The sequence below is a fragment of the Bos taurus genome, chromosome 15 (genome assembly GCF_002263795.3).
Source record: "Bos taurus isolate L1 Dominette 01449 registration number 42190680 breed Hereford chromosome 15, ARS-UCD2.0, whole genome shotgun sequence".
Lineage (NCBI taxonomy): Eukaryota > Metazoa > Chordata > Mammalia > Artiodactyla > Bovidae > Bos > Bos taurus.
The window spans coordinates 73,775,451-73,801,716 of record NC_037342.1 but is presented as its reverse complement, the minus strand read 5'-3'; the positions used below and the strand labels follow the sequence as shown (position 1 = coordinate 73,801,716).

The 26,266-nt window shown below is 40.8% G+C and overlaps 1 protein-coding gene across 1 annotated transcript in view; it reads right to left on the bottom strand.

The window, feature by feature from the left end:
- Nucleotides 1–20,378, bottom strand: part of HSD17B12 (hydroxysteroid 17-beta dehydrogenase 12) — a 177,440-nt gene extending 157,062 nt beyond the window's left edge. Inside the window, 1 exon segment of the mRNA NM_001101307.1 lies at nt 20,130–20,378. Coding sequence (NP_001094777.1) covers nt 20,130–20,289 — 160 coding nt within the window. The 5' untranslated portion in view covers nt 20,290–20,378.
- Between the last annotated feature and the right edge of the window lie 5,888 nt (nt 20,379–26,266).

Here is a 26,266-nt window from a genome sequence, read left to right as displayed (position 1 = left end):
ACCAGACATGGAACAATGGACTGGTTCAAAATTGGGAAAGGAGGGAGGAGCCAAGATGGCGGAGGAGTAGGACGGGTAGAACACTTTCTCCCCCACAAATTCATCAAAAGAGCATTTAAACGTCGAGTAAATTCCACAAAACAACTTCTGAATGCCGGCAGAGGACATCAGGCACCCAGAAAAGCAACCCAACTCTTCGAAAGGAGAGAGAAGAAATACAGCTCCACCCACCAGAACACCGACACAAGCTTCCCTAACCAGGAAACCTTGACAAGCCACCTGTACAAACCCACACACAGCGAGGAAACGCCACAATAAAGAGAACTCCACAAACTGCCAGAATACAGAAAGGACACCCTAAACTCAGCAATTTAAACAAGATGAAGAGTCAGAGGAATACCCAGCAGATAAAGGAACAGGATAAATGCCCACCAAACCAAACAAAAGAGGAAGAGATAGGGAATCTACCTGATAAAGAATTCCAAATAATGATAGTGAAATTGATCCAAAATCTTTAAATTAAAATGGAATCACAGATAAATAGCCTGGAGACAAGGATTGAGAAGATGCAAGAAAGGTTTAACAAGGACCTAGAAGAAATAAAAAAGAGTCAATACATAATGAATAATGCAATAAATGAAATTAAAAACACGCTGGAGGCAACAAATAGTAGAATAACAGAGGCAGAAGATAGGATTATAGTGAATTAGAAGATAGAATGGTAGAAATAAATGAATCAGAGAGGATAAAAGAAAAACGAATTAAAAGAAATGAGGACAATCTCAGAGACCTCCAGGACAATATTAAATGCTACAACATTTGAATCATAGGGGTTCCAGAAGAAGAAGACAAAAAGAAAGACCATGAGAAAATACTTGAGGAGATAATAGTTGAAAACTTCCCTAAAATGGGGAAGGAAATAATCACCCAAGTCCAAGAAACCCAGAGAGTTCCAAACACGATAAACCCAAGGCGAAACACCCCAAGACACACATTAATCAAATTAACAAAGAACAAATATTAAAAGCAGCAAGGGAAAAACAACAAATAACACACAAGGGAATTCCCATAAGGATAACAGCTGATCTTTCAATAGAAACTCTTCAAGCCAGGAGGGAATGGCAAGACATACTTAAAATGATGAAAGAAAATAACTTACAGCCTAGATTATTGTACCCAGCAAGGATTTCATTCAAGTATGAAGGAGAAATCAAAAGCTTTTCAGACAAGCAAAAGCTGAGAGAATTCTGCACCACCAAACCAGCTCTCCAACAAATACTAAAGGATATTCTCTAGACAGGAAACACAAAAACGGTGTATAAATTCGAACCCAAAACAATAAAGTAAATGGCAACGGGATCATACTTATCAGTAATTACCTTAAACATAAGTGGGTTGAATGCCCCAACCAAAAAACAAAGACTGGCTGAATGGATACAAAAACAAGACCCCTACATATGTTGTTTACAGGAGACCCACCTCAAAACAGGGGACACATACAGACTGAAAGTGAAGGGCTGGAAAAAGATTTTCCATGCAAATAGAGACCAAAAGAAAGCAGGAGTAGCAATACTCATATCAGATAAAATGGACTTTAAAACAAAGGCTGTGAAAAGAGACAAAGATGGTCACTACATAATGATCAAAGGATCAATCCAAGAAGAAGATATAACAATTATAAATATATATGCACCCAACACGGGAGCACCGCAACATGTAAGACAAATGCTAACAAGTATGAAAGGAGAAATTAACAATAACACAATAATAGTGGGAGACTTTAATACCCCACTCACACCTACGGATAGATCAACTAAACAGAAAATTAACAAGGAAACACAAACTTTAAACGATACAATAGACCAGTTAGACCTAATTGATATCTATAGGACATTTCATCCCAAAACAATGAATTTCACCTTTTTCTCAAGCGCACATGGAACCTTCTCCAGGATAGATCACATCCTGGGCCATAAAGCTAGCCTTGGTAAATTCAAAAAAATAGAAATCATTCCAAGCATCTTTTCTGACCACAATGCAGTAAGATTAGATCTCAACTACAGGAGAAAAACTATTAAAAATTCCAACATATGGAGGCTGAACAACACACTGCTGAATAACCAACAAATCACAGAAGAAATCAAGAAAGAAATCAAAATTTGCATAGGAATGAATGAAAATGAAAACACAACAACCCAAAACCTGTGGGACACGGTAAAAGCAGTCCTAAGGGGAAAGTTCATAGCAATACAGGCACACCTCAAGAAACAAGAAAAAAGTCAAATAAATAACCTAACTCTACACCTAAAGCAACTAGAAAAGGAAGAAATGAAGAACCCTAGGGTTAGTAGAAGGAAAGAAATCTTAAAAATTAGAGCAGAAATAAATGCAAAAGAAACAAAAGAGACCATAGCAAAAATCAACAAAGCCAAAAGCTGGTTCTTTGAAAGGATAAATAAAATTGACAAACCATTAGCCAGACTCATCAAGAAACAAAGGGAGAAAAATCAAATCAATAAAATTAGAAACGAAAATGGAGAGATCACAACAGACAACACAGAAATACAAAGGATCATAAGAGACTACTATCAACAATTATATGCCAATAAAATGGACAATGTGGAAGAAATGGACAAATTCTTAGAAGAGTACAACTTTCCAAAACTGGACCAGGAAGAAATAGAAAATCTTAACAGACCCATCACAAGCACGGAAATTGAAACTGTAATCAAAAATCTTCCAGCAAACAAAAGCCCTGGTCCAGACGGCTTCACAGCTGAATTCTACCAAAAATTTAGAGAAGAGCTAACACCTATCCTGCTCAAACTCTTCCAGAAAATTGCAGAGGAAGGTCAACTTCCAAACTCATTCTATGAGGCCACCATCACCCTAATACCAAAACCTGACAAAGATCCCACAAAAAAAGAAAACTACAGGCCAATATCACTGGTGAACATAGATGCAAAAATCCTTAACAAAATCCTAGCAATCAGAATCCAACAACACATTAAAAAGATCATATACCATGACCAAGTGGGCTTTATCCCAGGGATGCAAGGATTCTTCAATATCCACAAATCAATCAATGTAATACATCACATTAACAAATTGAAAAATAAAAACCATATGATTATTTCAATAGATGCAGAGAAAGCCTTTGACAAAATTCAACACCCATTTATGATAAAAACTCTCCAGAAAGCAGGAATAGAAGGAACATACCTCAACATAATAAAAGCTATATATGACAAACCCACAGCAAACATTATCCTCAATGGTGAAAAATAGAAAGCATTTCCTCTAAAGTCAGGAACAAGACAAGGGTGCCCACTTTCACCATTACTATTCAACATAGTTTTGGAAGTTTTGGCCACAGCAATCAGAGCAGAAAAAGAAATAAAAGGAATCCAAATTGGAAAAGAAGAAGTAAAACTCTCACTATTTGCAGATGACATGATCCTCTACATAGAAAACCCTAAAGAATCCACTAGAAAATTACTAGAACTAATCAATGACTATAGTAAAGTTGCAGGATATAAAATCAACACACAGAAATCCCTTGCATTCCTATACACTAATAATGAGAAAACAGAAAGAGAAATTAAGGAAACAATTCCATTCACCATTGCAACAGAAAGAATAAAATACTTGGGAATATATCTACCTAAAGAAACTAAAGACCTATATATAGAAAACTATAAAACACTGGTGAAAGAAATCAAAGAGGACACTAATAGATGGAGAAATATACCATGTTCATGGATTGGAAGAATCAATATAGTGAAAATGAGTATACTACCCAAAGCAATCTATAGATTCAATGCAATCCCTATCAAGCTACCAACAGTATTCTTCACAGAGCTAGAACAAATAATTTCACAAATTGTATGGAAATACAAAAAACCTCGAATAGCCAAAGCGATCTTGAGAAAGAAGAATGGAACTGGAGGAATCAACCTACCTGACTTCAGGCTCTACTACAAAGCCACAGTTATCAAGACAGTATGGTACTGGCACAAAGACAGAAATATAGATCAATGGAACAAAATAGAAAGCCCAGAGATAAATCCACGCACATATGGACACCTTATTTTTGACAAAGGAGGCAAGAATATACAGTGGATTAAAGACAATCTCTTTAACAAGTGGTGCTGGGAAATCTGGTCAACCACTTGTAAAAGAATGAAACTAGAACACTTTCTAACACCATACACAAAAATAAACTCAAAATGGGTTAAAGATCTAAACGTAAGACCAGAAACTATAAAACTCCTAGAGGAGAACATAGGCAAAATACTCTCTGACATACATCATAGCAGGATCCTCTATGACCAACCTCCCAGAATATTGGAAATAAAAGCAAAAATAAACAAATGGGACCTAATTAACCTTAAAAGCTTCTGCACATCAAAGGAAACTATTAGCAAGGTGAAAAGACAGCCTTCAGAATGGGAGAAAATAATAGCAAATGAAGCAACTGACAAACAACTAATCTCAAAAATATACAAGCAACTCCTACAGCTCAACTCCAGAAAAATAAATGACCCAATCAAAAAATGGGCCAAAGAACTAAACAGACATTTCTCCAAAGAAGACATACAGAGGGCTAACAAACACATGAAAAGATGCTCAACATCACTCATTATCAGAGAAATGCAAATCAAAACCACTATGAGGTACCATTTCACGCCAGTCAGAATGGCTGCGATCCAAAAGTCTACAAATAATAAATGCCGGAGAGGGTGTGGAGAAAAGGGAACCCTCTTACACTGTTGGTGGGAATGCAAATTAGTACAGCCACTATGGAGAACAGTGTGGAGATTCCTTAAAAAACTGGAAATAGAACTGCCTTATGATCCAGCAATCCCACTGCTGGGCATACACACTGAGGAAACCAGAAGGGAAAGAGACACGTGTACCCCAATGTTCATCACAGCACTGTTTATAATAGCCAGGACATGGAAGCAACCTAGATGTCCATCAGCAGATGAATGGATAAGAAAGCTGTGGTACATATACACAATAGAGTATTACTCAGCCATTAAAAAGAAAACATTTGAATCAGTTCTAATGAGATGGATGAAACTGAAGCCTATTATACAGAGTGAAGTAAGCCAGAAGGAAAAACACCAATACAGTATAATAACGCATTTATATAGAATTTAGAAAGATGGTAACAATAACCCTGTGTACGAGACAGCAAAAGAGATACTGATGTATAGAACAGTCTTATGGACTCTATGGGAGAGGGAGAGGGTGGGAAGATTTGGGAGAATGGCATTGAAGCATGTAAAATATCATGTATGAAACGAGATGCCAGTCCAGGTTCGATGCACCATACTGGATGCTTGGGGCTAGTGCACTGGGACGACCCAGAAGGATGGTATGGGGAGGGAGGAGGGAGGAGGGTTCGGGATGGGGAACACATGTATACCTGTGGCGGATTCATTTTGATATTTGGCAAAACTAATACAATTATGTAAAGTTTAAAAATAAAATAAAATTTAAAAAAAATTGGGAAAGGAGTATTTTGAAACTGTATATCATCACCCAGCTAATTTAACTTATATGCAGAGTACATTATGTGAAATGCCAGGCTGGATAAATCCCAAGCTGAAATCAAGATTGCCAGGAGAAATAACAATAACCTCAGATATGCAGATAATGCCACTCTCACGGCAGAAAAGAAACTGAAGAGGGTGAAAGCGGAGAGTGAAAAAGCTGGCTTAAAACTCAGTATTCAAAAAACTAAGATCATGGCATCCAGTCCCATCACTTCATGGCAAATAGATGGGGGAAAAGTGGAAGCAGTGACAGATTTTATTTTCTTGGGCTATAAAATCACTGCAGACAGTGACTGCAGCCACAAAAAATAAAAGACGGTTGCTCCTTGGAAGGAAAGCTCTGACAAACTTAGACAGCATATTAAAAATCAGAGACATCACTTTGCTGACAAAGGTCCATATAGTCAAAGCTATGGTTTTTCCAGTACCGATGTAAGAGCTGGACCATAAAGAAGGCTGAGCACCAAAGAACTGATGCTTTTGAACTGTGGTGCTGGAGAAGATTCTTGAGAGTCCCTCTGACAGCAAGAAGATCAAACCAGTCAATCCTAAAGGAAATCAACCCTGAATACTCATTGGAAGGATTGATGCTGAAGCTCCAATACTTTGGCTATCTGATGAGAAGGGCCCAACAAAAGACCCTGATGCTGGGAAAGATTGAAGCAGGAGGAGAATAGAGCAAAAGACGATGAGATGGTTGGATGACATCACTGACTCAATGGACATGAGTTGGAGCAAAGTCCGGGATAGAGTGAAGAACAGGGAAGCCTGGCATACTACAGTCCATGGGACTGCAAAGAATCAGACATGATTTAGCAACTGAACAACAACAACTCTCTTATCTTAGCTTTCTTTCAGTAAAATGGGGGTATTAATGAGACCTACCTGATTGGAGCAACTGAATTAACTGAGGCACTTAGAAGAGCATCTGGTACGTGGTAAGTTTTTTCATTTTGTCTTATTCCCATTATTAACCATTACTATCATCATCATCTTTCCTTCCACATGTTGGATTAAATGTTACTTCTTCCAGAAAACCTTTAAACCTCTGAAGAGGTACCCCCATAGCTGGCTCCCAATAAACTTTTTGGAGCTGCTTTTGTAATGATCAGTGTCCTCTCCTAGAACAAACAAGGTACAGGCCAACACTTTCTTACTCTCTACTAATCCCCAGCTCCAGTGCTGTATGCCCAGGATATAGTCAGCACATAATGCATATTATCTGCTGAATGAATGAACAAACTGATTCCACTGTTTAATCACTACAAATGTCAACGAGATGGCCCACTAAAATCGGAATTTCTTCTGGTTAAACCCAAGCCCATTTTGCTTCTTCATCATTTGGAGGACTTTAAATTTTTTTTTTTTTTTTTAAGAAAATGAATATCCTCTCCTGTCTATTGGCCCAATCAGTATCACTTACATTAATTTTGTAAAATAAATAAAGACAATTTTGTAAAAATCCACCTTTAAAGAAAGATTTTAAATGTTCTTGTCTATAAATGCAATAAATATAAACTAAAAAATGGGACCACCAAAAAAAACTGCAAACAAAAAATAAGAACATACTGTTCTCTCAATTCTTTATAGTGAAGAAGCTTTCAGAGTCTTCAGCTGTTCTTCCTATGGTCTTACCCAAAAGCAAAGTAAACTTTCCATTATTTGCATCTACCAAAACCCATTCTTATTGGCCCCCTACCCTCACCTGATCTCCAATTAGTAAAGGCTGGGTATGCTGCTTGTAGTTCTCATTGCATAGCAACATACAGAAGTTTCAAGTTTTGTTTGCTTTTCTCATAATCTATTTTGAATGCACAAACACAGAAGTAGCCTAAAATAGAATCTCCATTTAACTGTCAAAATTACATGTAAATATTTGGTACAGAAATCACTGGGAAGTTTTAACACTATTATAAACCAAGCCCTGGTACTAAGAATAGCTTATCTGGCTAAAAAGCCTGCATGTATAACCCACTGCCTTCTTCCAAGACTAGCCCGATCCCAGCCCAGTGCTTCCCAAAACGCATGAGCTTAAGAATCAACTTAATTTGTTAAAAAAAATACATTTCCCCAAGTTCTTTTCTTAGAGATTTTCATTGAGTGGGTTTAGAGTGAAGCCCTAGGCTCTACTTTTAACAAGCACCTCCAATTGATTCTTATGTCCCATGGATATTGTCATGACAAAAATACGGTAGAAATAGACCTTTCACTTTCAGGTAACATTTGAGGAAGTCTCGGACATATAGACTCTTGGACAGGTACTGCAAACTTCCTCATCAGGAGCTTTCGCAGGAGCCTGGAGTTAGAACACATGGATTCAGTTTCTTCTGTCATTTACTAGCTGTGTACCACTCCTTAGAGTCACTGCCGCTCCCTCTGGTCTTGGTATATGACTTGGTTATGGAAATCATCTGAGAAAACTTACAAAAGCAATTTGTAAATTGAGATGTCATCATTATGGTAAAATTTCATTAATCCAGCCTCCTCTAATTTAGAATGTGTGAACACCGTTGTCTAACCTGCTGTGGGTTTTTTTTTTCCCCCTTATCTATAAGGAGATCATCCCCTCCTTTCTCAAGACAGGCAATGACAGGTATTGAAACACATAGATAAGCAGCTGCTCCCTGTTCCACAGCAAAATTATTAGACTGAATGTGCAAGATTAGGGGAGCTTGTTTACTTTATTAGCTCCGTTGATGTGACAAGATGGGAGTTTCAGTGATCATTAAAGCAAGCTTGGCAACATTTCCACTGGAAGTGAGCTTGGTAGTGAGCAATTACCACCAGGCATTACAGTAAAATCAATCTGGAGAATTAGGGTTTTTTTTTTTTAACATACCAGGAGGGTTAAGGGAACTTTAAAAACTAGAATTTAAATTTCTAAAGGAGACTGTATACCCTTTCCTGGCCATCTTGAGACGCATATCCTAAAACCTATATAATATTTCCTTGGCAATTTAGTGTCATCAACGTCATCTGTAGTTAAGGCTAGAGGCGCAGCCACGGCTATAGATAAGACATACTGGATCGATTCACTTGGCCTAAAGCACCATATATAATGAGGAAGTCCCCGATCTTAATGTCCATGTAGGCATGTACCAAGAACAGGAAATGATGGTATCCTTGGGGCTACGGAGACGCGGCATTTCTTCCGAGTTCAGGCTCTTGTAGGGAGAAGGCTTTATGCGCCACGCCAGCGGTGGGCACGTGTGATGGAGTTCGGTTTTGCCGACTTCCTTGCTGTTACCAGCATCGCCTCTGCTGGTCCTCCTTACTAGTTTTCCTCTCTTAATTCATCCCTCACAAATCTGTTCTGCTGTCAGAGTCTGCTGCTCATCATTCCTACCATTAGTTTTTTCAAGATACTTTTTTTTTGTTTTTTGGAGGCTGGGCATGTCAGATCTTAGTTTCCCGACCAAGAATCAAACCCGCGCCCCCTGCAGTGGAGTCTATACCACCGGACACTAGGAAGCCCCTCTCCTACCACTGCTTTTAATCAACCCACCACTGACGCGTCCCCCATTTTCGGCTCTTTGCCACTGATCTTCTTGCCTAGATATTCTCTGTCATGTTCCCTGATACCCATAAACACACACAAAAGGTTGCATTATCATCTCACCTCTTCCACCTTCTTTCCCTAATAGTTCAACTGAAGAGGTCCTTCCAGTTTTGGCATTCTCTCATCAGTCTCTTATGACTTTTCAGTTTTCTCAAGTTTCTCAACTTCTGTAGATGATCAACCAACTGCAGTATTCACTTCTTTCCATAATGGGAAAAAAATGCATATACTCAATGCTCTGTGGTTAACTTTCTAGCAGTTATTAACTATATACACTGACCACTCAATGCTTTTACTACCAAAGAGATATTCCAGGAAATTTAGCCCAATGTCCCCCAAAAGGTCTGAAGGCTCTAGAAGGTATGGGTTCGTTTTATCAGGCCTTTGAAATAACAAAACTACATTTTGGTCAATACATCCTGGAATTCAATTTTTTCACTAATTAATCTCAGCTTTACAAATTAGCAAACTTTACTAAAACCTTCATTGGGAAAGACTCTCTTATGAAAGCAAAGTCTACTTGTAACAATTTTTAAAGACTTGAGGGGTCTTTCCTGGTGATCCAGTGATTGGGACTTGAAGGCCTAGGTTCAATCCCTGGTCAGGGAACTAAGATCCCACAAGCCACATGGTGCAGACAAAAGGAGGTTATGGACTCTGTGGGAGAGGGAGAGGGTGGGAAGATTTGGGAGAATGGCATTGAAACATGTGAAATGTTATGTATGAAACGAGATGCCAGTCCAGGTTCAATGCACGATGCTGGATGCTTGGGGCTGGTGCACTGGGACGACCCAGAGGGATGGTATGGGGAGGGAGGAGGGAGGAGGGTTCAGGATGGGGAACACATGAGAAATAAAGGAATAAAAATTAAAAAAAAAAAAAAAGAATGAGGGCATAAAAAAATAAATAAATAAATAAAAATAAAATATCAAGCCTAATTTTAGCTAGATTTCACAGAAGAAAAGGAAACTGAAAGGAAGCTGAAGGAATTGCTGAATTTCAAATGATTGTTTCTCTAGCACAGGAAAAATTAATTCCTAAAAGACCCTTCCAAAGTTAAAAAGGAGTGAAAAAAAAAAAAAAAAATCTTGGGTTTAAATACTAAATATATTACCAAATTTTTATTAATACTGAAATGTTTATTAAACTGGCATAGTGGTTGGCTTTATAACACATGTATGAAAAAAGATTAGCTTATTACCTATGCTACACAGGATGGGTTTCCTTGGTGGCTCAGTGGTAAAGAATCTGCCTGCCAATGCAGAAGATGCAAGTTCGATCCCTGAACTGAAAAGATCTCCTGCAGAAGGAAATGGCAACCTATTCCATTACTCTTGCCTGAAAAATTTCACGGACAGAGGAGCCTGGCAAGCTACAGACCATGGGGTCACAACAGTCCGACATGATTTATCAACTGGGCACCACACACACACACACGCACAAAGACATCTTTTTGCTCTCACTGCATTTCATACTTTCAAAACTGTTGTTCCAGCTCTGCTGCAGTAATTCAATAACCCATCTTTGTCTAGTCAGCCTTGGTTTAATTTCAACCAGCTTTTAAGGCATCACTTCAGGTTTTAAAACAAAGAGAAAAAAAGGTGTACAAATTAGTTTTGCAAAATATAACCCACAAAATGGAAAACATCCCACCCCCGTCAAAATACATCTCAAAGAAAATATATTCATTCACTATATATAATTTATTGTACACTCTTGACAGGTTTATAGTTAAGAACAAAGTCATGTGTGCATGCACAGGTGCACACAAACACACAAACAACTAAGAAGGTAAAGTCTGGAAAAGCCCACAAAAAAGGATAAAACTAGAGCTACTAGAATTCCAAAAGTACATGATGGCTTCCATCTGGGCAGCTGCACAGAAACATTCAGAATGTGGACTCTGAAAAGTAGGTAGAAGTTCATCAACAGGAGGCATAAGGAAGAGTGAACAACAGAAGGAGGGTCACTCTAGGCAGAGAACAACGTTCAACAACCGCTGAAGCCGCTGAACGTCTTTGCAAGAACAAAAGGACACAGAAGCAGAAAGAAGCAAGTGAGTACAGGCGTGTCTGGGACACAGAAAGCCACACTGGGCAGTGTGATTCCAGGGTCTCTACTATGAGAACACCTCCCTGAGGTTATAGTCTATATTTTGTTTTTAGACTAAATAATCTCACTTTTAGAGGTGGGAAGACCACAAATAGCTCTTAGATTTATAACTAAAAAGAGAATGTAGAAAGAGAAGAGAATCCCCCACACACAAAAAAATACATTATCCCTCAAAGATACTGGAGTACCTGAATATTTTCATTCATTCAATAACTAAGTATTAGTGTTTATGTGCAGGCTCTGTTCTAGGTGCTGGAGATACAAAAGCGAACAAAAAAGATCTTTGTCTTCATGGTGCTGCCACCACTCTAATAGGAGTAGACAAACATGAAACATCAGAAATGAACAACACCTGCAGAATGGGAGATGGTGACAAACGACATAAAGCCCAAGTAGAGCAGGCTAACAGGGTCAGAAGAGGCATGAAGGAGATTGGATTGTTGGTTTAAAGATAGAAGGGAAGGTTTCATTGAGAAGGTGATATCTGAGTAAAGACTAGAAGGAAGGAAGAAGGCTTAGCCAAATGGACATCTGGGGAGGAGCGTTCAAGGAGAGGAGATAACCAAAGGTCAAGGCAGCAAGGCCAAGCATGTTTAAGGAATCGAGTTCAAGGAGAAAGTGCAGCTAGAAGGGAGGGAGGGAAAAAGAGACAAAACATGGGCAGAGAGGAGAGGTAAAAGAAGGCAGGAGGCAGGTGGTCAAAAGCCTTGTCAACCACAGGAAGGATTTTGCATTTTCATCTGAAGATATTGGAGGGATCTGGGCAAAGGATCACATGATCTGACTAGAGCTTTTCAGGTTCCCTGGCTGCTCTTTAAGATACGATTATAGGGGAAGCGAGATGGAATCAGTGACAAGAGGTTGATATTATATCACGGCAAGAGATTTTGGTAGCTTACAGCAAAGTGATAGAAGAAACTGGATTCTGGGTATTTTGAAGTTAAAGTCAACAAGGTCTCCTTACAGACTGTACATGGGTCCCAGAAGAAGAGTTGAAGATGACCTAAGGTTTTTACAAATGTCATTGAAAAGTTGCATAGGACCAGATTTTTCTAAGCCCATCATAGCTTAGGTTCACTAATGGGAACCATATTTTGGTAAACCAAGATTTTGGTAAATCTTTCCATAAAACAAGGAATTCTCCTGCAGTAGCATGAATCACCTTGTAACTGATCTATTCACAGCTTCAGATGTCCAATAGTTTACCTGCTGAGTGAACTACATTATTTCGTGGTTTCAACAATCCCCTTTTATCAAATAAGAACAATGTGTACAAATAAAGATACCCTAAATATGTGTTCCTTGATACCCATAAAAACACACAAAAGGTTACATGAGACCCTCATTATCATCTTATTGTCATAATAATCCCGAAAAGTTATTGGCCCTATTTAATAGATGAAGGAAGCTATGCTCAGAGGTTAGCAATCTTTGCCCAAGGTCAAACAGCTTAGCACGTAGCAAAGCTCACATTGCACTGACCCCAAAGCCAAACTTCCCCTTAGCACTACGGTTACCCACCGCCACACTCTTGAGAGGCAGTAATGGTTCAAATCTTTCTTTTTTTTTTAAGACCTTCCTCTTTTCTTGCCTTTCCTCTCTTCCTGCAATGACGGCATCATTTAACTAGAAATAACTTCACTTAACACCAGTAAGGATAACTTTTCAGAAACTGGATAGTCTCCCTGGAATTGCCAGTTAAGAGACTGGGCAAACGCATTGTTTCACCAGACAAAATCAATAACAAAACAAAGTGAGGCAGGCTTCTCAACTATCACACCTCAGTTCTATGGAGTGACCTAGAGAAAGCAATGACCTGGTTTCCAGGTTCATTCAACAACCTTATCATCTGGTCCCTGATTAAGAGTAGCACTTTCCACACCATGGTGATTAGATATCCCCCAGGGAGACATAGTCTTTGAAAGATGATAACCAGAAAGTGCACAGAAATGGCCTCCCTGACTATAAAGTATGATTTTGCCTTTTTAAAGGCAATTTTAACGGAAATTATCTGAATAATTTGTACTGATCTAATTCTGTGGCAATACAACAGCTTTGGAAAGATCACAGACGCAAAAATTTATGTTTAAATGTTGCAACTCAGGGATGTCCCTGGTGGTTCAGTGGCTAAGACTCCACGCTCCCAATGCAGGGGACCCAGGTTCGATCCCTGGTTAGGGAACTAGATCCCACGTGTGGCAACTGAGAGTGTGCATGCTGCAACTAAAGATCCTTGGACGGGTTCACTGGGACGACCCAGAGGGATGGTACGGGGGAGGGAGGAGGGAGGAGGGTTCAGGATGGGGAACACATGTATACCTGTGGCGGATTCATGTTGATATATGGCAAAACCAATACAATGTTGTAAAGTTTAAAATTAAAAAAAAAAAAAGATCCTGCATGCCACAACTAAGACCTGGTACAGCCAAATAAATAAAAAATAAAGTTGCAATTCAACATTACCCTTCTGCTTAAAATCCCCACAATTGTTTTCCATGTTCTTAAACTGCCCTGGTCACTGGCCCCTTCACCCAGCTCCACTCCCATCTTAAATCAGGCCTACGCTTTTTTGGCTCCAGGAACTCAGGTCTTATTTTAAGGGGACCCTGCTCCTTCTCCACTCAGGAGCCTAGCACCTCCTGATCCCCCTGCTCTGTCTGCTACTCTTCACTTCCCTTCAGCTCTCAGGTCAGACACCACTCTGACCTTCCTGCGAAAGGTGCCATAGAACCAAGAGCGTTGCTCTTCACCACTTCACAGGGCAGTTTGCTCTTCGTTCCTGCTGGCCATCCTCCTGGTCCCTGGCCAGAACTCAAGAGGATTTGGGCAGTGGATGGACAAATGAATAGTGTTGGATCACACTCTCCACCCGCCCTCCCTGCCATAATCACCATCTATGCCAGAAGGCAGAGATACAAATTGCTATAATATTTCAGTATTTTTATTTTCAAGATCAAAGAGCAGGAGAGAAATGGAATGAAGGATCTATGCTACAGACTGAATTCCTATGTTAGGGACAAAATATATATGTTGAAATCCTAACCCCTGAATGTGATGGTATTGGAGGTGGGGGTCTTTGGGAGGTGATTAGATCATGAGGGTGGAGCCCTAACAAATGCTATCTGTGCCCTTACAAGACACCCCAGAGAGTTCCCTGGCCCCTTCTGTCATGGAAAGATAGAGCAAGAAGACAGCTATCTATAAACCAGGAAGCAGTTCCTCACCAGACACAGAATCTGCCAGCACCTTGATCTGACTTCCCAGCCTTCAGAAGTGAGTGAAATGTTCGTTGTTTAAGCCACTGAGTCTACAGTATTTTGGTATAGCAGCCTAAAGACACACTATTAAATTTCTTTGAACTCATCCTTTATCTACAAAGTTTAAAGACAATGGAATTGACTGATTCAAATCCACTTACCCATATATTCTATTCACTAAATTTTTCAATAATTTTTTTCTGAAACCGAAAGAAATAAATTTCTTCAACCAACAAAAATAAACAGAAAATTAGTTTTGAAGCTCAACACTCTCAACTGCAGTAGCAAAGGTAATCTCAGTTTTCTGAAGATGGAGTCAACCAGCTATTAATTTTTTCTTACTAAGCCTTATATTGTCAATTAGCTTAAGTGATAGGTACATAATGCTGCTAAGGTTAACAGTATTACTAGTTCAGTTCAGTTCAGTTGCTCAGTCGTGTCTGACTCTTTTCGACCCCATGAACCGCAGCACGCCAGGCTCCCTGTCCACCTCCCGGAGTTTACCCAAACTCATCATTGAGTCGGTGATGCCATCCAACCATCTCATCCTTTGTCATCCCCTTCTCTTCCTGCCCTCAATCTTTCCAGCACCAGAGTCTTTTCAAATGAGTCAGCTCTTCGCATAAAGTGGCCAAAGTATTGGAGTTTCAGCTTCAACATCAGTCCCTCCAATGAACACCCAGGATTGACCTCCTTTAGAATGGACTGGTTGGATCTCCTTGAAGTCCAAGGGACTCTCAAGAGTCTTCTTTAATACCACAGTTCAAAAGCATCGATTCTTCTGCACTCAGCTTTCTTTATAGTCCAACTCTCAGATCCATACATGACTTTTGGACTAGTAACAATAAGTTATCAAGCATTTATATACAAGGGCACTGCACCATCTGCTTTACATAGAGCAAGTATTCTCATTTACCCTTTACAACAATACTATGAAACAGCACCAGTATTATCCCCATTTTGCAGATGAGGAAAGTGAGATTCAGATATCTACTACTTTACTCAATGCTACACTCTAGTAAGTACAGAGGAGGAGCTAGACTCCAAGTTCAGGTTTGAGTCTCTGAGGTCTCACGTTCGACCCTTTAGAAGAAACTTAATATTGCACAGAAAGGAAGAACAAGAGGGAAAAAGAAAAAAAAAACACAAAGCAGGAGACAATGGAGACCGGTGTAAGGTTGGAGGAAATAGCTCAGAGTACAGAGGCTGAATTTCTCATTCCAGGAAACCATCCTCTCTGGTTTTTCCTCCAAATAAGACTAGGGCATGCTTTTAGGTCCCATCCTCCAGCTGCACCTGCCATCTCTTACATAGCTGGAGCCCAAGGGCTTTAAGGCTGCCCCCGAGCTTGCTGGATGGCTCAGCAGGTAAAGAATCTGCCTGCAATGTAAGAGACACAGGAGATGCATTTTCAATCCCTGGGTAGGGAAGATTCCCTGGAGAAGGAAATGGCAACTCACTCTAGTATGCTTGCCCGAAAAACCCCATGGACAGAGGAGTCTGGCAGGCTACAGTCCATGGGGTCGCACAGAGGTGGACACGACTGAGCACACAGCACCCTGCCAACTCCCATCTGGAGACTGTGTTCATTTAGGCCTACAGACTTCCTTTTCAGAGCTGAAATGCAAAATGAATAAATATTTTTAAGAACTTTTATGACTAAGTTCATCTGTTTCTCTGCCTTCTACCACCTGCCCTGCTCTAAAAAAAAAAAAAAGACAAAACAAACAAAAATACCCAGCATTACTTTCATTTTCACTCTGGTCAAAGTGCCAGGTTTATCACTCTGGCATTCTCAAATGGGTTTAGTGACTCTCTGGAGGTTCAGCTTGGGAAGTGTAATAAACTCCCTGTTGACATTCAGGAAACTGATAGACCGGGTCACCTTTGTTTGCCATCTTCTTTTCATAACTTGCTACAGAGATTTTCAAACAACTTGAAACTCTACTTTCACAGGACTTTGTTCTTGGAAGGAATACAGAAAGTGTCACATGACAATGGCAGGCAAGAGAGACTTACCTACTAAACCGGCTAAACTCACCCACTAGAGACCTAGCGAAATCAGAGTAATTTACTTGCATGGGACTGTAACCGGAGAGAATGAAGGAAGGGATGACCCAGCTCTTGATAAGCTAGAGGATGGGCCAGGTAATGGGCGGTCTTAAAAACCCACTAGACTAAGGAATCTATGGTCTGGAGTATTTTTATGGACTGCAAAGTCCAACTGTATTTCAAGGATTTTCCAGGCTTTTAAGTTTAGAAGACCTGGTATCTGATCAATGTGCCAATTACTGTGGGAAAAAATAAAAAAGGAGGACCCACAGTCCCTGCCTCTCAGATTCTAAAATCTAAGGTGAGGGGGAGGAGAGGAATTAAACATACTCACATGCAGAGACTTAAGCATGACAAGTATAAAAATATACCACCAACTCAACACACATTATTATATAATACTTAAAATAATTGGTTAAGGAGAGGAAGATGTTAAACATCAGTATTAGAAGGCAAAAATAATTGGTTAAGGAGAGGAAGATGTTAAACATCAGTATTAGAAAGCAGACAATGCCTCTCTAATGACAGCAAGACCCCCTAAAACCAAACTCCCTTACTGAGTTTATGATTAATCTCTTTATCCAAAACTTTATTTCTTTTTTGGTCCCTTCTACCTCAATCCTGTGCTAACAGAACACCAATCAACCAGAATCAGAAGACTACGATCACTATTGTTAACATCATTAACATACTGAAACTGCTGTTGTCAATATCATTAATGTACAAACTCAAGTTGTTCCTCCAGGGCAAGGAGAGCTCACAGACTCCTGTGCCATGGGCCACCTGGCCTGAGAATTGTAAACCAGACCCTGCTGCTGCTGCTCCTCGGAGAAGGCAATCGCAAGCCACTCCAGTACTCTTGCCTAGAAAATCCAATGGATGGAGGAGCCTGGTAGGCTGCAGTCCATGGGGTCGCTGCAAGTCACCCTGACTCCCAAAACTATGATTAAGAAATGTTATGGAAACGTCACTAGATGATGATTAATCCCAGCCTCTTTAAAAAAAAAAAAAAAAAACAGAAAAACTCTAAACACAAAGTCAGAGTGGATCTGAGACTTGTCTCCCACACGGGTCTGCTGCTTCCTTGCTGAGCTGCTTCAGTCACCTCCGATTCTTCGTGACTCTATGTAGCCTGCTGGACTCCTCTGTCCATGGGATTCTCCAGGCAAGAATACCAGAGTGGGTTGCTATGCCCTCCTCCAGGGGATCTTCCCGACCCAGGGATCTAACCCACATCTTTTACATCTCAAGCATTGGCAGGCAGGTTCCTTACCCCCAGCGCTGCCTGGGAAGCCCCAGATAGACCCTCATCGTGCTGCAAACACCAGCTGTCAGTTTGGCTTTCAGGGCCACAGGCACAGGAGCCCTGACATGGTTACCCTAATACTCGGTTGAACAAATTACCTGTTTTTAATTACAACTTAACCCTAATTACTCAAGTATCATGTCTGCTGCTTTGTTTTCCAAATCATTTCAGTTTTTGTTTTCCAAACACTCCCTGAATTTGGAGAGATAAAGGACAAAGTATTTTAAGATTCAGGCCACCACATGTAAGTAATGTTACAAGTAACAACTTGTTCATTTCTTCTACGTAAGTATTTAAAAAAGAGAAATTCCCCAACAAGTAAACTGGATAATATTTCACTTTATGATCCTCTCTGCTAGATTACCAGTATTCGAGTTCAAATCTCATTTCTAATCTTTTAAACACTGCCCTTAATTTATCAAAAACCTTCCTCTGAGGTCAAATCTTTTCAATATAAATATTACTCATGAAATGACAAGGTCACAACACTTGGCTTTTCCTATGGATTATTATATAGATAACTTAGATCCTTTAAGTTACCAGCCACTGTCGTCAATTTTAGATAGTTAAAAAAAATTACCATAAGTCTTTAATTACAAACTATAAAACTTATTCATCCTCATATATGATTTTCTAAGACACTGGAGTCTTATTCCACTATTTCAAAAGTCAACAAGTTTTCCAAACCAGACAACCAAGAACTCAGGCTTATCAACAGTGAAATTATAATCTTGATTATAACAACGTTAAGCACTTCACTTGCTTTTTCAATGATGAAAAAACAGTAAGTTTTAAAAATATGTATTATGTTAATAGATGCTTATTCTTTCCTACTTGAGATGTTTTTTGTTGCAGTTCCAAAAGGTTAATTTATGTTTTTCCTACTAAGTTGTTGAAATGTTTGAGTGAATAAAGTTAAGAATACGGAGTAATATTATTTATATACCTTATTTGAGCCTAGCCTGAAAGCAACCCCTAACCAGCCCAAAATTCAACAAAATGCTCTGTGAATTATATATAAAACCAATCATAACTTAAAAAATCAATTATAAAACAGCAGAATGAATAACCGGAGAATGGCAATATCACTTGGTTTAAAAAAAAAAGCTAATAAAAACAAAACAAAGGGAAAGAAAATCAACAAAAAAGGCAGAAATGGAAAAAACCAAAACTTTCTTGTGGAATTTTCCCAACTTCTCTAATCTGCCCTTTCCCTTACATCTTCAGAATTCTTGCGTAGAGGGAATGGTAAACCAGACACCCTAACACGCGAAACTATGATTAGGTTTGTTTAACTCACTCTGTGGGAATACTCTTTCCTGCAAATCTCCTTCTGCAGAAGGCATTTCTGACTTCTACATGAAGAGTTACCGTCTTGAAGAAACAATAATTCTTGCTAGTCATTAGGACTCCAGGATAGTTTAGCCAAGAATTAAAAAAAAAAAAAAAGATTTTTAAATTATATGAAATAGGCCGAATCCAAGGTTCCAAAAAGCAGAAAGACTTCTGAAATTCTGTTCTTTCTCCACCCTCGCCCCCCAAAAGGCAACAGAATGCTTTTCATCCTGGGCACAGGACCTGTATTCAAGCCAGAGACTTTTTGTTTCAAAAACTCTCCTAAGAGGTAGCCTGTGACTGAGGAAGCAACCAGCAAGACAACTAACTCCCTGGACCCGGAATGGCTTAAAAGGCATAAGCCCCAGCGAGTTGAGGCCAGATTTCTCCCGCACCCAAGTGGCACTTTAGATTCGCTGAATTAAGCCAGCAGTGTGTTTAGTACTTAAAAACTCTGCTGCTACTGCTAAGTCGTTTCAGTCGTGTCCGACTCTGTGCAACCCCATAGACGGCATCCCACCAGGCTCCCCCGTCCCTGGGATTCTCCAGGCAAGAACACTGGAGTGGGTTGCCATTTCCTTCTCCAATGCAGTAAAGTGAAAAGTGAAAGTGAAGTCGCTCAGTCGTGTCCGACTCTTAGCGACCCCATGGACTGCAGCCTACCAGGCTCCTCCATCCATGGGATTTTCCAGGCGAGAGTACTGGAGTGGGGTGCCATTGCCTTCTCCGTTTAAAAACTCTACTACAAGTCTAAGCAAGGCAGGCGACGGCATGAGGGACAAGCGGGTACGCAAGACGCAGGAGCCTCAGAAAGAAGGAGAGGGGAGCTGGGGACGCGAAGGCCAAGCGCCGGGCCCGTAACTAGTCAGCGCGAGCCAGGCCAGGCCCAGAGCCGCGCGAGCCGCAGCAGGAGTCGAGGGAGGGCGGCGCGGAATTCGACTCACCTGCCCATTCACCGAGCCTCGGTCCGACCCCCGACTCGTTACCCAAACCCCAGACCCGAACGGCCGTGAAGAGAAAGCATGAGATACGCAGTGCCAGGTAGGCCACGGTGCCCACGCCCACCCAGTACAGGAAACCGGTGGCAGGCAAAAAGCTCTCCATGCCTTTCAACCAGGCCTCACTACCTTCGTGAATGAAAAAAAAAACACGAATGAATGAATCCAGGAAGAGGTGCCGGCAGTGACGGTGAGCACGACAGTAATAGGCGCTGCGCCCCCGCCTCCGTCGCCGCTTCGAGCCTAAGCCCCGCCCACAGCACCATATCCGTGCCGCCATTGGTGACCTATCGTTCGCTCTGCGAGCAGCGCGCCAGTCATTGGCTGACTCTAGCTCCACTGCCCCGCCCACGACCTCCCCTTCTCCCACCCGACCGCGTATCCTTTCTAAGCTGCTGATCGCTCACTTGCCAATCAAACTTCAGCCTCGCCCAACGCGTCACCACGCCCCCAGGATTCCTCCGCGGGTCGGGAGGACTTCTCACCCCACCAATCGCCCAAGTCTCTCATTGGCCGGAGGAGTCCTCGAGACTACGGGAGGTTGTGCTCCGATTGGCCAATCAGACCCAGTCTGGTTTGAGCTCGGGTTTGAGGACCCAATGGAAGGAGAGACGGCGCTCGTGAATAGCAAGATGGTAGTAGTAAGTTGAGGCGGAGCCGTGGTTTTGTTTTCACATCTTCATTAAACAACTTGGTATCATTGTCAAATGTGCTGTCGTTGTTCCCTGAAGCTTTTCCGAATAAACGCTTGCCTCTCCTGTTTGCGTGCGACTGCACGACACAGCTTCACTGCGGTTACACATCCGTGTGTGAAGTGAAGTCGCTCAGTCGTGTCCGACTCTTTGCGACCCCGTGGACTGTAGCCTTCCAGGCTGCTATGTCCATGAGATTCTCCAGGCAAGAATACTGGAGTGGGTAAAGGGCCTTCTAAATGCCAGACCTCCGTCCCGCGCCCAGCATTAAACCACAAAGTTCCCAGAGTCCTGGATGAAGTTCAAGGCAAATAAACTTAATGGAGTCGAATGATTACAATACACAATGGCATGAGAACTATAAAATAAATGAAAATATTATGGGAACATGGATTGATGAACAATGAGATGAGGGAAAGGCTCCATGTTTTAACAGGATTTAAAGGACTGTTGAGATTTTTCCTTTACTTTCTTTTTGTATTTCCGGGGTTTTTTTGGTGTGTGTGTTGCGGGGAGGTGGGGGCGGGGGGGGGCAGGGTGTAAAAAAAGTGTGCAGTCCAAGGAGGAGTACGAAAACCACCTCGATGAAGTTACAGAGTAGAACCACAAAGTTTAAGAAATTGTATGATGCTGTCCAGTGATTCACATGCATTTTTGTTTCCTTTTCTGGCAGGGATTTGTAAATCATATAAGATACCTGAAGTTTTCTCTGATCCAGTGCGTGCTAAGTCCCTTCAGTGGCGTCTCACTCTTTTAGACCCTATGTATTGTAGCCCTCCAGACTCCTCTGTCCATGGGATTTTCCAGGCAAGAATACTAGAATGGGTTGCCTTGCCCTCCTTCAGATCTTCCTGACCAAGGGATTGATCCAGGTCTGTTATATCTCTTAACCAGTAGGGGCTGCTGAAGGAAGACTTGAGAGTTTCCTAAAAGGCAGGGACTTAAGCGTAATAATTCTAAAGGTCAACAGTTCAATATATACTGAAGCTAAAGTCATAATTTTGTAATATTTAAGAAACTTATTGCTCCCTACAAAACCTCCTCCTCTTGTATGATTCAGTTCAGTTCAGTCACTCAGTCGTGTCCGACTCTTTGCAAACCCATGAATAGCAGCACACCAGGCCTCCCTGTCCATCACCAACTCCCGGAGTTCACCCAAACTCACGTCCATCGAGTCAGTGATGCCATCCAGCCATCTCATCCTCTGCCGTCCCCTTCTCCTTCTGCCCCCAATCCCTCCCAGCATCAGAGTCTTTTCCAATGAGTCAACTCTTCGCATGGGGTGGCCAAAGTACTGGAGTTTCAGCTTTAGCATCATTCCTTCCAAAGAAATCCCAGGGCTGATCTCCTTTAGAATGGACTGGTTGGATCTCCTTGCAGTCTAAGGGACTCTCAAGAGTCTTCTCCAACACCACCTTTCAAAAGCATCAATTCTTCGGCACTCAGCTTTCTTCACAGTCCAACTCTCACATCCATACTTGACCACTGGAAAAACCATAGCCTTGACTAGACAGACCTTTGTTGGCAAGGTAATGTCTCTGCTTTTCAATATGCTATCTAGATTGGTCATAACTTTCCTTCCAAGGAGTAAGCGTCTTTTAATTTCATGGCTGCAGTCACCATCTGCAGTGATTTTGGAGCCCAAAAAAATAAAGTCTGACACTGTTTCCACTGTTTCCCCATCTATTTGGCATGAAGTGATGGGACCAGATGCCATGATCTTCATTTTCTGAATGTTGACCTTTAAGCCAACTGTTTCACTCTCCTCTTTCACTTTCATCAAGAGGCTTTTGAGTTCCTCTTCACTTTCTGCCATAAGGATGGTGTCATCTGCATATCTGAGGTTCTTGATATTTCTTCTGGCAATCTTGATTCCAGCTTGTGCTTCTTCCAGCCCAGCATTTCTCATGATGTACTCTGAATAGAAGTTAAATAAGCAGGGTGACAATATACAGCCTTGACATACTGTTTTTCCTATTTGGAACCAGTCTGTTGTTCCATGTCTAGTTCTAACTGTTGCTTCCTGACCTGCATATAGGTGTCTCAAGAGGCAGGTCAGGTGGTCTGGTATTCCCATCTCTTGAAGAGTTTCCCACAGTTTATTGTGATCCACACAGTCAAAGGCTTTGGCATAGTCAATAAAGCAGAAATAGATGTTTTTCTGGAGCTCTCTTGCTGATGGCAATTTGGTCTCTGGTTCCTCTGCCTTTCCTATAACCAGCTTGAACATCTGGAAGTTCCCAGTTCACATATTGCTGAAGACTGGCTTGGAGAATTTTGAGCATTACTTTACTAGCATGTGAGATGAGTGCAATTGTGTGGTAGTTTGAGCATTCTTTGGCATTGCCTTTCTTTGGGACTGGAATGAAAACTGACCTTTTGCAGTCCTGTGGCCACTGCTGAGTTTTCCAAATATGCTGGCATATTGAGAGCAACACTTTCACAGCATCATCTTCCAGGATTTGAAATAGCTCAACTGGAATTCCATCACCTCCACTAGCTTTGTTCGTAGTGATGCTTTCTACGGCCCACTTGACTTCATGTCCCAGGATATCTGGCTCTAGGTGAGTGATCACACCATCGTGATTATCTGGGTCATGAAGATCTTTTTTGTATAGTTCTTCTGTGTATTCTTGCCACCTCTTCTTAATATCTTCTGCTTTTGTTAGGTCCATATCATTTCTGTCCTTTATTGAGCCCATCTTTGCATGAAATGTTCCCTTGGTATCTCGAATTTTCTTGAAGAGATCTCTGGTCTTTCCCATTCTGTTGTTTTCCTCTATTTCTCTGCATTGATCACTGAGGAGGCTTTCTTATCTCTCCCTGCTATTCTTTGGAAGTTTGCTTTCAAATGGGTATATCTTTCCTTTTCTCCTTTGCTTTTTGCTTCTCTTCTTTTCACAGCTATTTTAAGGCCTCCCCAGACAGCCATTTTGCTTTTTTGCATTTATTTTCCATGGGAATGGTCTTGATCCCTGTCTCCTTTACGTTGTCATGAACCTCAGTCCATAGTTCATCAGGCACTCTTTCTATCAGATCTAGTCCCTTAAATCTATTTCTCACTTCTACTGTATAATCATAAGGGATTTAATTTAGGTCATACCTGAATGGTCTGGTGGTTTTCCCTACTTTCTTCAATTTAAGTCTGAATTTGGCAATAAGGAGTTCATGATCTGAGCCACAGTCAGCTCCCGGTCTTGGTTTTGCTGACAATATAGAGCTTCTCCATCTTTGATGAATTAGATATAATCTTGTATTGGATTATATATTATTTCTCCACTCCCTCTTAGAGGATTAATTACTGTTCTTCATAAACTGTCAGTTGCCCAACAGAGTGTGAGTTAAGCTGGCATCATATTTTATTTTAATTGAATCTGGTAACTTTGGTTGGAGATGCCTGTCCAATTCAACTGAAATCTCACTACTCTCTCCTACCTCACCTTCCTCCTCTTTCTCTCTTGTCAAAACCTTTACCTATAGAATAGCCCCAGATTTATATATCCCAATCATCATTGCTCACCAACAAAGGGCCCTCCACATATTCAATTCCATCCTTCTTAGAATAGGGTAGAAGGAGGGGAAGAGGGTTATATAAGCTAAAAATACATATCTTGCTGCATTTATGTATGTATATATTTTATGCATATATACTCACAGTACAATTTATGATTATTGGGAATACTATACTATGAATCTATAGGACATAGAACAGTACCTGGAACTTAGAGATACTCAATTATCTAATAGATAAGTAGAGGTAAAGATTCATTCATTCAACAAACACTATTCTGGGAATTCCCTGGTAGTCCAGTATATAGGATCGACCGGTTTGATCTCCTTGCAGTTCAAGGGACTCTCGAGTCTTTTCCAGCACCACAGTTCAAAAGCATCAATTCTTCAGCGCTCAGCATTCTTTGTGGTACAACTTTCACATCCATACATGACTCCTGGAAAAACCATAGTTTTGACTATATCGACCTTTATAGGCAAAGTGATATCTTTGCTTTTTAATATGATGACTAGGTTTGTCATAACTTACATAGATATACCCAACTGAATGCAGAATTCTAGAGAATTGCAAGAAGAGATAAGTAGGTCTTCTTAAATGAACAATGCAAAGAAATAAAGGAAAACAATAAAATGGGAAAGACTAGAGACCTGTTGGAGCTTCCCCAGTGACTCAGCAGTGAAGAATCTGCCTGCAATGCAGGAGCCATAGGAGACTCGGGTTTGATCCCTGGGTTGGGAAGATCCTGGAGGAAGAAATGGCAACCCACTCCAGTATTCTCTCCTGGAGAATCCCATGGACAGAGAAACCTGGCAGGCTATAGTCCATGGGGTTGCAAAGAGTTGGACACAGCTGAATTGACTTAGCACACATGCACGCAGAGATCTCTTCAAGAAAATTGGAGATATCAAGGAGATTTCATGCAAGGATGGGCACAGTGAAGGACAGAAACAACAAGGACCTAGCAGAAGCAGAAGAAATTAAGATGAGGTGGCAGGAATACACAAAAGAACTGTACAAAAAGGTATTCATGACCCAAAAAACCATGATTGTGTGGTCACTCACCTAGAGCCAGACATCCTGTAGTGTTAAACTCAAGTGGGCCTTAGGAAGCATTACTAAGAACAAAGCAGGTGGAGCTGATAGAATTCCAGTAGTGCTGTATAAAATCCTAAAAAAATGATGCTATTAAAGTGCTGCACTTAATATGTCAGCAAATTTGGAAAGCTCAGCAGTGGCCACAGGACTGGAAAAAGTCAGTCTTCATTCCAATCCCAAAGAAGTGCAATGTCAAAGAAAGTTCAAACTCCCATACAATTGCACTCATTTCGCATGCTAGCAAGGTTATCCTCTAAATCCTTCAATCTTGGCTTTAGCAGTACTTGAATTGAGAAATTCCAGATGAACAGATGGGTTTAGAAAAGGCAGAGGAATCAGAGATCAAATTGCCAACATTCTTTAGATCATAGAGAAAGCAAGGGAATTCCAGAAAAAAACATCTGCTTCATTGACCACACTAAAGCCTTTGACTGTGTGGATCACAACAATCAGTGGAAAATTCTTAAACAGGTGGGAATACCAGACCACCTCACCTGTCTCCTGAGAAACTTGTACGCAGGACAAGAATCAACAATTAGAACCGGACATGGAACAATACACTGGTTCAAAATTGGGAAAGGAGTATGTCAAGGCTGTATACTGTCACGCAGCTAATTTAACTTATGCAAAGTATATATATATATATATATATATATATATATATATATTCAGAGTACATCATTCAAAATGCTGGGCTGTATAAATCACAAGCTGGAAGACTGCCGGGAGAAATATCCATAACCTCAGATATGCAGGTAACACCACTCTTATGGCAGAAAGCGAAG